At 30.9% G+C, this 15,843-nt stretch overlaps 1 protein-coding gene across 4 annotated transcripts in view; it reads right to left on the bottom strand.

Moving 5' to 3' along the window:
* The window catches only part of Fstl5 (follistatin like 5), a 757,510-nt gene that overhangs the window by 90,511 nt on the left and 651,156 nt on the right, over window positions 1-15,843 (bottom strand). For all 4 annotated transcript variants that reach the window (XM_040293119.2, XM_040293117.2, XM_040293120.2 and 1 more), the window contains one exon: window positions 13,277-13,395. In XM_040293119.2, coding sequence (XP_040149053.1) covers window positions 13,277-13,395 — 119 coding nt within the window. The remainder of the gene's footprint in view (window positions 1-13,276; window positions 13,396-15,843) is intronic.

The following is a 15,843-nucleotide window of genomic DNA, read 5'->3' as shown; positions in this document are numbered from 1 at the left end:
TCCAGTTATTACTTGCTTAGCTGTTATAATAATACCCTTTTTTTCTAATTTTTGTAAAACCGTTTTTCTTTAGAGATCCCATTCACTATTTGCGTTTAATATGCATGAAATAATCAACAACACTTTCAAAGCCAGGGACATGATGGTATATCATGTAATTACAGCTAGTTGGGAAGTAAAGCAGGAGGATTACTTGAGCCAAGAAGTTTCATATCAGCCTAGACAATATAGTGAGACCCCCTTTCAAGTAAGAGGAAAACACATTTTGTCAACATCATTAAACATTTATTTTTTATTTTAAGATGATACTGAAAGAAGATATATACCACATTAGACTTTTGGAAATTATATTAAATATATAATAATATAATCTTTCGAGGGCAGCATGATCATTATCAGTGGTTTTTCTGTTTGCATAGAAAATAATGTGAATAACATAGCGCTTTGGAATGAGATAGTTGTGATCTGCTGCTTATGTTTTCTAAATATCCGATCTAATTCAGGAAGCACATAGTGTACCCACTTATTTTTTATATCTAGTCCAGCACTGCATGGTTCAAAACAGCAAAAGTTGTTCCAGGGTGCCTGGACACAAGCAAAAGCCCTGCAAACTAAACACTTAATGTATGACTGATTCAGTTACTCTGGGTTTGTAAAATGAACTCCAATTTAGAGAGTACACCATAACTATTACAGTGTGACTATAAGTGGGGTCAACACAAGTCACATCCCTGGCATCCTTTAAGCAATAGCATAAACCTGAGAGCAAAAATCTGTCCTCAGAACCTGTTCAAAATAGAATACAGTATTGAAATTTAATTTATTAATTTCTACAAAACATTTGTTTTTCCTGTGGAAAACTTTGCTTCAAAAATATGCTGGATGTTGTTGACAAGGGCTCATTTTGTTAGGAACAAACACTACATAAAATATGTACTTGAGAGATACGAAGAGGTAGGGAAAAAGTGAAACCTAAGGTTGATGAAAGGCTTTGAATACAGTGAAATTGTTTATAAGTTCTTTGCTGTTGTGTAAAAACTACCAAACAAACCTGCCAAAATAATGAGAAAAGTGTGACTGACCTGACACATAGCTGTCAGACAAACAACTGCTGAAACTAGAAGCAATTTTTACCCCTTTGTTTTTCTGCAAAACTATTCAACAGTAAAATAAACTGCTCTTCTGGGAATTATTTTCTGTTAGTATGTTGTCCCCATAAGACATTCTTGACCAGACATACAATCATTTTTACAAAGCCATTAAATTTTTCCTGATAGTCACAATGAATTTTTTTGCTTTTCTTGATGTCATTATTTCTGATTACAGCCAATTATGACCTACTTCATAATAGCACTCTTAGTTTTTCAGATTACATGTATTGATACTTATTTATATGGATGGGAATTGTAGAGAAATGTTTTTCACATGCATTAGACATTTAATGAGAAAAAAAGAAGATAAAAATGACGGATAAAAATAAGATTAAATAATACATAATGAAGAAGAAAATTACCAGGAATTATATCAAAATATTATTGAGAAGAATTTTATGAAATGTATACTACCACTTAGAGTGAAAGAGTTATTAAGATATTAGAACTAATGAGGATGAAAGTTGGTAAGAAAAAAAATACAATTCTAGTTCAATATTAGGACTTATTCCTGTTGGACCTTTTTCATAATAAGTCACATATTTTCTGCAGATTTATTATCTTTTCCCCAAATTTCAAAGGCCTATAAGATATTTTTCAACTGGTGGTATAAATTTTAATTTTATAATTACAGTAGTGTTAATGTACCTGTTTTGCTAAACCTAACTGTGTCAAAGAGACAAATATATACACTTATCTTCTATTAGAACCTTGTCATTTTTACTTGTTATCCTTATTACCCATTAGAATGCTTTGTCCTCAAATTTCCACTTTCTCTTCCTTTTCCTCATCCCTCCCCTCCTGGTATATCCTGTATCACTCTTAGAGAAGACAAATGTAATTTGTATAATCACCTCTATTTTCCTTGCATCCAGCTCCACAAGTTCCTGGTATAACCCCTTCTGATTCTTTCCAACCTTAGAAGATTTGTGCATCATTCCCTATTTTTAGAAAGACTTACACTACATTTTATTTACAACTTTATTTTGTTTCCAAGAATTCAAGCATGCACTTTTCCTCCAAACTTAAAAACTATAAAACAACTTTAATTGGATTCATTTGCTTTCCCTTCCAACCATCCATCTTATTCTCTTCACATTGTTGAAAAGCTTTCTAGAATGTTACTTCCATTTCCTGAATTTTCACTCTAAACACAATTTACCTTGAATTGCTTTCATTATACTATTTATTCCAAAGGAGATGTTTTCAAAGACATTAGTGGGCTCAGAATTTCCAATCATTAGCCTTTAGTCCTCTAGGGAATTAGCAGTTGAGTACTTATTATGTGAAGGATACTATGCGACGTCAATTCTATAAATGAAATATGAATGTGCTTCATTGCCGCAATATGATTCCAAGTTGCTGCTTTTGGCTGTTTCAATTACTGGATTTCTTGGGAAATGTTCTTTCATTTTTGTAAGGCAAGAATAAGCAAATAAGGGCCAAAGAAAATTTGGTCCATTATCTATTTTGTGGAATCCAGCAGCTAAGAACATTGTTTTAACAACTGGGGGGGGGGGGAAGAATGTCACAATTTCATGACATATAAACAATGTGTGATATTCAGATTTATAGAAATAAAAGTTTATTTAGACACAGATAAACACTCATTTATTTAAATAATGTCCATGTATGCTTTCATGCAGCAAAGATAATCACCATAAGAACTATAAAGCCTAAGAAATTTACTCTAGCCAATAACAGAAGTCATGTTGCTAACCTCTGTTTTAGTATACATTCCTACTCTAGGTATTATTTTAGTCTTCTTAGTTAAATTCTTTTTGAATGTGGTGACTTCTTTATTTTCTGTTCCCTAATTGTAGCTTCAGGAATGCAATAGCTCAGACTTCAGTTCTCTGCTCTATTTACATTAAATACCTCTGAAGGCTCATTCATTCTGATTATCTGATTACTATTATAATCAGATGACACCCACTGAGTAATCTCTTGCTTTCCCATTCATCAGGGCTTCTCCTTTCCATCTCCTTCCAGAAAAATTGTTGTATGGGTTCTTTAAAATAGAAATATAGTATATAGTAAAAATTAAAAAGGAAGTATTAAAGGTGATCCAAATTTTAAACAAAGAGATAACTCAAAGAAAAAGTGAAATATTTGTATGCATCAACACACAGACAGATGATCAGAGCTGGTATACATAAGGGAAGTTAAAAATATCAAAGTTGTTTAGACTATTAGGTATAAAGTAACAGAATAGACTGGACAATAAAAATAATGTAGAAATTTGCATATAGGACAATAGCATATTTTGTCCTATCTTTTAGGGGAACAAAAGGAAAAATATAAGCAAATTTAACTAATGATCAATGGAACTAGGAAGATGGGAAACTACAGTGCTGAAGGACAAGAGGTGGGTCAGGGTTCTATTGGATAGAAAAAAGCAAATCTCTGATTCTATGATTGCCAACATGTTATGCAAGTACTCAGTTGTAAATGAAAACCAGTGGAATCAGTACAACAAAGAACACAACCATACATATGCAAGAACTAATATGGCTTAAGATACATGCACTCGGCTTGGGCAATGGATTAGGCAATTTTGTGGAGCCACCCAAGATCCTAGAGACTCCTGGACAGATACATACTGAATGGAAAGGTATGTTGATAAAGGAAGTAAAAAAAGTTTGATGTTTAATAAATACGTGTGTATAGGCATTTATGTTAGGAAACTTGAAAAAATATTGCAGATCTGGTTCTTTCACTGATTTAGTCATTACATATTGAAAATAGACCTATTTTAGGTTGTTGGTTTTTTTCATTGTTACCTTTTTATGGTACTCTACCTCTGAAATTGGCAAGGAGTTCCCTCTCTTGGTAGCAATTAAAAATTTGATTGGGATGGTTGTTCTTATGACTGCCAATTTATGTGAGTCAATTGCTCTCCTGGTTTCTTAATGCCACAATAATAAATAAGGTTGCTGCATAGGATAAAGAAGAATTAATCACCAAGTTCCTTCTGTTTTTCTAGAGTCTCCCTCAATGATTCTTTAGTAGTGTGTCTCTTTTGGGAAAAACAAAAAAAAAAAATTTTAATTAAGAATTAATTTTAACAACTTAAAATTTATACATTAATCTCCATTGTTCTCCAACATATGTCGTGTGCTTTAACCAGATTATCTCCTTACTATTTCATAAAAATGATTTTCCACAGCAAATGAAAACACAAAACCCATTTTTAAATTAAATTTTTAATCTACTGTTGGCAGACATATTTCCAATTTCTATATAATGCATCCCTAACTACTATGGGTCTTAGTGATTTTTCTTTTCTCTGAACTCTAATAGAATTTATATTTGTGACACACAATTCAGCATTTAATCAAATTGCCGTTTAATCAATTGATTACATTTAATCAAATTGCCATTCAACTTGGCTTATTTCATATTTGATTGTTAGCCTTTCATTCATAATTAAAAAGTTACTCTTTGCTATTCCTGTATTTCCACATTTTCTAAATGTAATAGTGAAGTATAATACTTGTTCAGTAAATATATGCTTAAGTCTCATTTATTATAGCCAAAGATGCGACACAAAAAGTGCTGCCCAATCCTCAATCATGCCATTAGACACTATGCCTTGTTATCCAGAATCACTGAGGAAATAAAGTCAAGAATAATGCCAATCCAAATGTGACCTTGGGACTGCAGGTTATTTGGTGTACCATTTGTTGTCAAGCAGAAAATAACATGGAAATGGCAAATAGTCATCTCCAACATTAATAGCCATTTGATATTAAACAACATCCATGTATGTGCTCAGAGGACCTGTTTTCTTGAACAGGATTTAGGCCACTTGGGGTATAGTTGATATAGTTGGTATATTTATAAAAAATATTGACTTTACAATACTACATTAAATAATTTAACAATAATAAGTATCTTCACTTTTAACCATTTTTAAAGACACTACGTTTAAAGTACTTTTATCACTTTTAGTTTATAAATGAAGCCACTGATAGTTTATAAACAAAGTAACATTCTTTGATAATAATTTTAACATAATTTATATTATTTAATGGTTAGTTGCTATTAAAAATAAACATTTGATTTTGTTTAGTTATATTGTGAAAGGATACTAGATAATCTATATACAAGTGTATTTTCTACATTTTTTGTCAGAGAGGAATCATGAGAAAAGATATAGCATTTTTTAAATCTTTAGAAATAAGTATTATTTTAATAGAAAAATGTTGATCTGCTCCTACCTTCTTTTTAGGTGGAAACTCTGAGATAAAAGTTACATTTTCTTTGTCCACCCCTAGTAAAATTATATACCTATTATACATTTTCTAAAGAATTTATTTTTCTTTCTCACTTTTTACCTGACAAATAATGTCCAGCTACATCATCCATTTCAGGAAAATCCCTTAGAATAAGGATATGAAAACAAGATTAAAAGAAAATTAACTAAAACTGATCTTGTGACTTAGTTGAACTCAAATCCTTAAAAAATGTACACAGATTATAAAATCAGAATGATGCTATGTACTACTATCTTTTAATTTGTCAAATAATTTCACATATGAGCTATCCAATGTAGTATAAATTTTTTGTGAAATTATGCTAGTAAATACCTGTAGTTTGAAAGTTACAAATTAAAGATTAACTATTTTCTAATGAAAATGACAGTAGATATAGGATCTTTAACATGGTATGCCATTCTCCTCTATTCCTACATAAAGAGCAAATTTTTCATAATTAAAATAGAAGTGAAATAGGACCAATTGCTGCTGTCTTTTTTCATGATGGAAGGAATTACACTTTGGAGAGAGCCAGCACAGAGATCCAGTTGCCACAGAAACACTGTGATGGTGTTTTCAGGCAACTCAGTGATACTGCCAGTAGTTGTGCTTCTCCATATGCATCTCACTTTACATTTTCTTTAAAGCTGTACAGATGAGATTTAAAATAGAATGCTTCACAGGCAGTCATGTGTAAATCTACACTTATGTCTTTAAGGCAACTCAGCTGATATTGGGAAAGGTATTTAAGTTAGAGGAAATGCAGTATTATTCTCTCCTTTGTGCCCCATTGTACCTATGTCTATAAAAGGAGCTTTCACATATGAGTGAATTTATGATTTACAGATTTGCTGCATTCTTGTCTTTTTTCCCTCCTTAGGACCTCCCTATCACAAAGCCTGACAGGAACAACTCCCAACAAAGATCTGTGGATTAACAAGTAAACAAACCTCATCTAAGAAATTCATGAGTGAATGAAAAAAGAAATGTACACATACACAATGGAATATTATTCAGCCACAAATTAGGAGGAAATCCCATCATTTACAACAGAGGTGGAATTGGAGATCATTATGTTAAATGAAATAAGCTAAGTACAAAGAGACACATAGCACATGATATCACTCATGCAGGAAGTATAAAAATATTGATCTCAGAGAAGTTGAGAGTTCAATGGTAGTTATCAGAGAGAGGGGAAAGAAAGGTGGGGAAAGGCAGATTAAGTACTAAATTACAATCAGGAGTGAGACTCTCCAGTGTGCAAAATAGGGGGATTCTAGATGATGATAATGTATAGCACATTTCAAAAAGCTTGAGGATTTGTAATGATTTTACAATAAATAACTGATAAATATTTGAGTATATTTGTTTAAATTGATTACAACATTATACAATGCATATATACATCAAAACATGACATCTCATAAATATGTACAAGTTTTTATATATAATAATTTTTAAATAAATTTAAATAAAATAATTAAACTACTGTAGAAGGAAACTACCAGAGATCCCATTAAAAATGATTCCATATTACCTTTATGAGTTATTCAATATGAAATATTTATTTTAAAATATAGCCAGAAACATAAATTTTATGTGTGTGTTAAAATAATTCTGTGCTGATTTGTATGTGTGCAACTGTATAAACATTGGTAGCTGCTAGAATTCTGTTGTTTTCTAAAATTTAGAAATAATTATTTAGTGTAGTTCATTATATTGATGGGTAAGACCTAAACAACTATTGACATTTCCATTAATTTGCTAAATAATGTATAATATCTTCTCTAAAAGCTGATAATTTACTGAACCATGATTTCCTTTCCTTTCTACCTCCCAAATAATTAAAATTAATATTTGTGACCTATATGAAATACAGAAAAGAATTAAATAAACAAATGCCTTCACCATTAAATTTTCAGAACTATTTTCATGATCTAAAAAGTAAACAAGTAATCAAATAAGTGTTCAAAAAATTATAGAGAAATAAAAATTCTGAAAAAACTATAAGGACTATAGGGTCAAGTGATCATTAAAATAATAAAAATATCCCACAAAAACTTTGAAATTAAAGTTAAACATAGTATAAAAAAAGAAAAATTAGGAATATGTAAACAAACATCAGCTTTCCCACAGTAACACCAATAGAAAATATTCAATATTGATAATTCAAGATATATCACTGCAAAGCAAATTATTTAAAGAGATAAACTTAACTGCATGGAATGAAACTGGCTTAGGCAGGCATGAAAGAAGAAACAACTATTTTTTATCATAAGTTCTTTCATTTTCTTTTTGCCATAAATATATTAATATAAAAATATTAGATACTTTTTGTGAATACAAAATATACTTTGGAATACTACAGTTTAAGTCACATATAATAAGATAAATTTGTGTCACTTTGTAAATCTCAAGTACAATTTTTTTAAGATTAACGATATCTGTAATTGATGGTGCTTCTATCAGTTAAAACTCTTCAATTTACCCTTAAAAAGTAATCCTTGAAAAATTCTAGTAACCTTAACTACATTTCTTTCTAAAGTATGTGGAAGTTACCTTTTTATGTGTATAAGTGGGTGCTTATTACTCATATAAAAATGTTTGTAAATATTGGCCACGGATTATCTGAGACACACATGATTCTTGTCACATTGTCTGGTATTTGGCACTAATCTCCGAAAAGGATTTAATATACTGTTTTAGATAATGTCTCTGGACTTCCTTAATAATGCTGTATTACTCCATTGGACGCTGTTGCACACTTTATAAGCTTTGCCACGGTTGCGTCTCCTAATACTTAGCTAATATACTGAAGTCTGATAGAAATGCAAAGTGAGAACTGTAAAACAGTGTGATTTTAAATAAAACATTAAAAGACCTTTTTAAATCTAGGACTTCAATGACTAATTTTATAAACTTATTTTTTTTGAAATCTACAGAATAATCTTCTAAGGAATATTTATAAGCAGTTTACATTACTCTCCTTAGGAAACTCTTCATAGGATATGATTGTAACCACAAAGGAACAAAAGCTTAAATTTTTATCACTCTATAATTCTTTCTAAGTTAAGCCATGTTTGAATAGAGACCCACAGAGAAAAGACTAAGTGGGGAAACATTTTGATTACCTTTCTGGCATGTTGAATGAAAAAGTTGCTCACTGATTCATGGGGAAAGGAATTGTCCACATTGTGAGAAAGGGTTAGTGTTTTAACAAGTTTTTTTGTGGACCAAGTTTGGAAAAGTAATACTTGGATTAGAAACAGAATGAAGGAAAGAGGTAATTGGAAGTATTACTAAGGGAATTCACACTTGCTCCCAAGGCTGTATTCCTCCAGGTAAGGAGGGAACACCCTCAGAGAAAAAGGTGTGGACTACCACATTCCCCATTTCTAATTTCAGTGTCCATTTTTTAATATCTAAATATTTTGGACACTGTGGACAGCATATTCCTATATACAAATCTTATACTAATAAAGTACTAATTTTCAAATGCAGGTATTCTTAAACCAGAATAGAAACATTTTAGAGATTCATATCAGACTTCTTGTAATAAGGATAGTGAATTCAAATGATACTCTTTGATATCATTCTAATTAGCATTAAAACTAGGAATAGGCTGGGTGTGGTAGCACACTCCTGTAATCCCAGTGGCTTGGGAGGATGAGGCAGGAGGATTGTGAGTTCAAAGTCAGCCTCAGCAATTTAGCTAGGTCTCAAGCAACTCAGTGAGACTCTGTCTCTAAATAAAATATAAAAAGAGTTGGGGATGTGGCTTACTGGTTTAGCACCCCTGAGTTCAATCCTCAGTACCAAAAACAAACAAACAAACAAAAACTGGGAATAGAACCTTTAAGCTCTATAATATAGAACCTATGTGCAATAAGACAGGGGTGGTTTTCTTTAAAGCTCTTCTAGGACATTAAGAATATATAACACCATGGTGTTTGTGAAGAAGAGCATTTAGATCTATAATAAGCCAGATCTATAAACATAGATGGTGACTGAATTTAAAGACCATTAAACAATAAGAGAGTGACAGATAAGGATGACACCATAGTTGAAAACCAAGAGAGTGAAAAAGTAGGCAATATTGGAAAAGATTATCATTGTTGACCTTGTAATTTTAAACATCTTTTTCCAAACTCATTTCAGTTTGAGTTCTGAATCCATGAGTCTGACATAGAATTCTATTTGCTTGAAGTTCATACTCTAGGCGACAAGATGAAATCCTGTATACAGCTAAGATAAATACAGCAAGAATCCTATCTAGTAAAACCACAGAACAAAAAATGGGGGGAAAGTGAAAGAATATCTGAAAGCTTGTTTATGAATCCTCACCAACTCACTCTCAAAAGCTGAAACCTAATGTTATCTGACCTAGCACCATAATTGAATTTTTATTTAGAGCAAACCATTAGCATCTTCTGAGAGGTTTGCTGAAAGATCCTATATTCTAAATATGTCATCTTTTATCTAAAATTTACTTATCAACAAGTTATAATGGGAATAGTGCTATAATTCCCTTAATGTTGAAGTAAATATCAAAAATATTATATCCATGTTTAATCCTTTTCTTGTGGGGAAAATGATTCCCAAAAAACCTCATTTTCCCTACTTGTACTCAAGAGATTTATTTTCTACAATCAGATAAACTAGCTTTATTCCTATACTAGAAATTGTCTTCTACAGTATATCCACACAGGACCATTTGACCATGTGATTCTGAATTAATAAACCCATGAGGTTAATTTACCCTGAAACAATTCAATGATGAAGTATTCTATGAAACATTTAACACTAACACAGAAGACAATGGTTTCGTGAGAATTGTAAAGTAAGATAAAATATTATCATGGGTAAGAAATCAGATGTATACGTCTACATCTTTAAACTTAGAGAATGCTTAAGAAAATGAGTAGGAAAGATCATAAGCAAGAGAATACTTATTATAGTCATTTTAACCAATGTTTCTTGACCATTTGTCATGTCTAAGGCATTGCACTGAACTTGTTAGGAACACAAACATGAATTAAACCTAGTCCTTGAATGCAAGAGAGGAGAGGTAAAGGTGGGTTATGTATATCCACTTGCCTAGGTCATAATACACAGTTGTTTGGTAATATACTTCTAGCTCTTATTGTGAAGGTGCTTGTGGAGGTGGTTAATATTTAACACCAGTTAGTTTCAAGTGAAACAGGTGACCCTCCATAGTGAATATGGGTCTCCAAAGAGCAAAAATGGGGAATCTCCCTCAAGGCTTCAACATAGAATTTCTGCTTGAGTTTTTAGACTGATCTACAAACTTTAACCTGAAGGCTACATTCATTCGTGTTTTTATCATTCTACTCTAACCTGTGCAGTTTGGACTCTAGATTTCCAAGAGCTATGACTTGGCTGATGTAGTAACTTAGTTTGTAGTAATGAGAAATTTGTCACTGCTTTGTCACTATTAATTTGTACATTGAATAAGAGTTCTCTGATGGGAAGAAATAAGCTAAATTTGTCATCATTTGAATCTCTTCTTCAGTTTTGTTTTGTTTTGTTTTGTTTTGGGGGGGTTGTTATCTGGGATTGAACCCAGAGGAACTTAACCATGGAGCCACAGCGGTAACACACTCCACCATTTTTTTTTTTTTTTTTTTGAGACAGAACCTCGCTAAGTAGTTGAGGTAGTTGAGGCTGTCTTTGAAATTGGGATCCTCCTGCCTCAGCCTCCTGAGCTGCTGGGATTACAGGCATGTGCCACCATGCCCAGCTTCTCTTTAATTATTAATTTTATAGAAAATCATATAAAACTTTTTGTATATAGGTCTTCATATGTACATTATATATATATATATTTGTTTTTCCTGCTTACATATTTTGCTTTGATTTGAATAATTAATTGTTACCATATTTAGAATTGTCTGTATACATTAAAATGAATAAATATGGATAATTTTTTTTTGTTTTACCGTTTCAGAATGATATTAAGTCTTCAAGGGAACAGAAATTCAAGTAAATAAAGTTCACATTCCTTTGCATCAGACATGTGACAAAACTAACACATCAAATTTTAGCTTGTTTCTCAAGTTTATATTCCTAATGTTTAAATTATCTCATCCAGAGTCATCAAAAATTTTATGGAAAAAAAACATTTTTTAAGAATTGCATTACATAATGTTATGGTTTAGATATGAGGTGTCACACCAAAGCTAATTTCTGAGATAAATAAAAACCTTCAGAAGGGATATAATTACATTATGAAAGGCATAACTTAATTGATGGATTAATCCACTGATGAGTTAACTGGCCAGTAAATATAGTCATGTAGGATTTGGCTGGAGGAAGTAGAGGGGGTTGCCTTTGGGGATTATATTCTGATTTGGGGTTTAACCATGGTGTTCTGCCTCACTTTGAACCCCTGGTGATAGAGTCAGCCATCTATGGACTGAGACCTCTGAAATAGTGAGCTAAAATAGACTTTTCCTCTGCTAAGTTGTTCTTGTTAATATTTTGGACACTGCAATGCAAAAGCTGCCAAAATACATGATATGGAGTCATAATACACTGGAATAGCACACACATAGGAAGGAAAAACATTCTCTCCAAATTTGCAAATCAGATTCATGAGGTCACAGTTACATGATAAGGAGTAACACATTATCTTATTAGTATTCACAAATGAAATTTAAATAACATAAGAAATGTCAGTGAGCTATGAAACTACTGATTCTAATCAGAATCAGAGAGGAACACTGCTATAAAAGAAATTATTGTCTGATTTTAAATAATCATTTTGATATGATTCTTCCTGTATCTGCATGTTCACCTAGAACTCTCATCCAGGCATTTTTTTTTAAAGAATTATGAATGTAATATTAAATAAATTATTTACTTTTTGAGAAGCAGAAATGTATATTTTTATTCATGTGTTTATTATTCATATATATGAACATAAAAATACCTTATTAAAAATGAATTTAGGATTATAAGGAATATAAAAGAAAGTTATATGAGTATTTTAAAATGCTTCTGTACTTGAGAAGATATAATAACAAAAACAGTAAATCTATCTATTAATTTAATCTATGAACAAACATATATTTTTACGCACATGCCATGGTCATGTCAATTTTAAATATGACTCTCAGGAGAGGATTTCTTGATAAGGTTCCTTATAGCTAATCTCATTTTGAGTGTTTATAGCACTTGTGTAGGAACACATACATAGCATGAACAATTTTAGTATTCCATATTGTAGTACATACAAAAATTTATCTGAATATATATATACATATATATATATATAGCCACTACAATGAAAAAAAATTAAGTACTTATAAAAATAACAGAATGTTCCTAATATAAATAATACCCAATTTTGCATATTAAAATTTCTATGGTAAAAATGAGATATAAATAAATCAATATAGGATTTGATATCCTCTAACTTAATCTAAATTTTCCCATTCATTGAGACCCCATGAATATAATGAAAAAAATCAACATTCATAAAGCATATAACATAATCTGACTTCCCACAAATTATTCACATGCCACTTTCCTTCATTTTATTAAAATAATAATCATCTTAAAAACAGAAGTTAGGGGAAGTTATTTCATGTTGTTTATTCTTGAAATTTCACTTTTATCACCTTCATTGTAATTACAAACAAGTATTTATGAGTAGACAATATGTTGTTTTATTTTTCTTTTCAGATACAAAGATTCACAGAGCAACAGTCAGTATCACAGATTTAATATTTTCCTTTTAACACAAGTTTCACATATGTATAAGTTTCATTGTATTTTCAAAACATAATTCTACTTAAAAAACATTGCTACATAAAACTGCAAAGGAATGTTTTAGATACTTGCCTGAAATCCAAGGAGCTTTTCACTAGGCTTAATGTGCCTTTGAAATTCACATTCTATGGGTTGTATCACTTTGATTCCATCTTCATAAAAAACATAGAACATGTTCCCAATTCCCAGACCTTAAGAACAAAAACACATTCAAAAGTTCAAAATAAAATTATCAGAAACCTTTACAACAAAAATTCAGAGTCCCTCATATTTCTAACAGGAGATCAATTCGTCAAGTTGTGTAACATTAATAAAGCAAACCACATAGGACTTTCACTGTATGCTAGAACCACTTTGTGATATTATGCAGACATTCTGCTTTATTCTTCCTGTTCTGCAATTCAGTGATTTTTTAAATATAATTCAATAAATGATTCATGCATTTTAAAAGAACTATAAATGGAATTATAAACTCTTTGACACATACATTCTGTTGGATACCAAACTCCCTTAATGTAGGTGTTGATTAGGGGGTAAAAATAATCACTGAAGAATCAGTGTTATTCTCTTATTTTTATTAGAGTTCACTGCGGTAAATTAAACCTCATTCTTTATGTGAGTTTAATTCACATAAAGATTTTTAGGGACAAAATACCAATTGTATTTGATTTCAGAGAATATATATTTTCCCAAACTATTTTTTGTCAAAATAATCCTATATAGGTATTCACATATTAGTTTTATACTGGCAATTTTGAGGTTCTATTTCTGTAATTAGAATGAATTGATATTAGGTCCTAGAAGAATCTCAGTGTAATGATTTAAATCATATTTTTAATTTTTTCCCCACTATATAACTAGCTGTGTGGCATCTCAGAATTTTTCCATACCTAGTGGGGGAAGGGGGATACAAGATTGACACCTGCAATGTAGTTGGGATTAACCAAGGACTGAGCCTAGAGAGCTTCGCATATTCATGCACACCTGTTCTATTGTTTTTCTCTGCTTTGGCTCTGTTTCAATGTGCTCAGCTCTGAGCCCATGTAGTCTTCCTTTTCTGATCCTAGACTGCATAGCTTCTTTCTCCAGTTGTACTGATTAGTTCAATCAAATTTATTCAGCCTAATTATATCTTACATAATTTCATGATAGTGCATGCTCTTTGAAAGATTGAAGATAATATTGAAATCTTGATAACTTGGAAAGACAAACAATTGTTGCTTAAAATGCTTAAATGGTAAAAAGATCTGTAGGGAGAAAGATAATTTATTTAAATACAAATAAATATCCCCTGCATAATTATTATTTTTTTTCAGTTGAGACCACCTATAAGACCACCACAAAGTTTACCTCAGGCATAAATCCATGGAGGATCACAATAAAAGCTTATTGATTTGTGCAAATATTTGTTTATTGAACTTAAGTCATATTTAATCTTCGAAATAGGCTCATAGTAAATACAAAAGTCACAGATTTCTTCCATCTAGCCATGTGTATCTATTCTTATGATTCAGAGAAATGTACTCAAACTTAATTATAGCATATTCAGATTCATAAAGTGTGTATATATTTTTGTATAGAATATGACATTATTTCGATGTAGTAATATACATGCATTTTAAATAGCTTCAGATTGTTTGAACATTTTATTGTTTTATAAATAATTCACAGTACTCGTATTTCAATAATGCAGTCTTTATCAGTTAATTATGCTTTATGTTTCCAGAGAGCACTGCATTAAGATAGAATATTCCTGGACAGTAGCAGAAGTGGCAAGAACTAAATTCAAGTCATATTATTTATAAAACTTAGTACTTATCAGCTGTAATTTGTAAGTATAGTTGTGCATAAAGAAATGTAAATTCCATTCCTAAAGGATAAAACATAACAAATACTATCAGTGTTTATGTCAAAAATTTTGATTTGTATCAGCAAAATATGCATTTTAAACATTAACATTAGATTGATATGTCCTATATATCAATAACTATCAATTTAACATTACTGGGCCCTGAATTTTCTGGTTGAAACTTATGAAGATAAGAAAGTTGTTACATGGTGTCTGATTTTCAACTGGGTCAGTTACCTACTATAGTTGATATTTATCACAAAGCTCTTCCTAGATTTGAATGAACATAACTACCTGCTCTTAGATCTTATAAAATTCTTCCCTGCAATCATGAATTTGAGTATGTTTGAAATTAAGAACTATGGAGTCCAGATTGCTTGCAAAGTTTCTGAATATATTTCCCTCCAGCCCTCTGGATACTTTTAGCATACTATTTACTTTTATTACAATTTGTGCACAACAGAATCATTGGGATTCCACTGTGATTCATTGCACCAATGAAATTTCTGAGTTATATTTTCCTTTAAAAACCACTTAATCCACCCAAATCATTCTTTTATATCTCGAAGTCCACTTCCTTGCTTTTAAATGTATGAAATCCATATAAGCATTTTTATAAAGTATAAAATACCAGATTACAAATTGAAGATGAAATATAAATACATTATGCAAGGCTGAGTTTTTGTTTTTTTATTTGTTTTAGTAGAAATATAACTCCTTATTGTTTATTAAAAATTAATGACAACAAATACTATATATATTGGTTATAATAATACAATAAATACCAATG

This window comes from Ictidomys tridecemlineatus, chromosome 9, assembly GCF_052094955.1.
Source record: "Ictidomys tridecemlineatus isolate mIctTri1 chromosome 9, mIctTri1.hap1, whole genome shotgun sequence".
Lineage (NCBI taxonomy): Eukaryota > Metazoa > Chordata > Mammalia > Rodentia > Sciuridae > Ictidomys > Ictidomys tridecemlineatus.
Note: the sequence above shows the minus strand (reverse complement) of the source record. Positions and strands in the feature narration are given on the sequence as shown.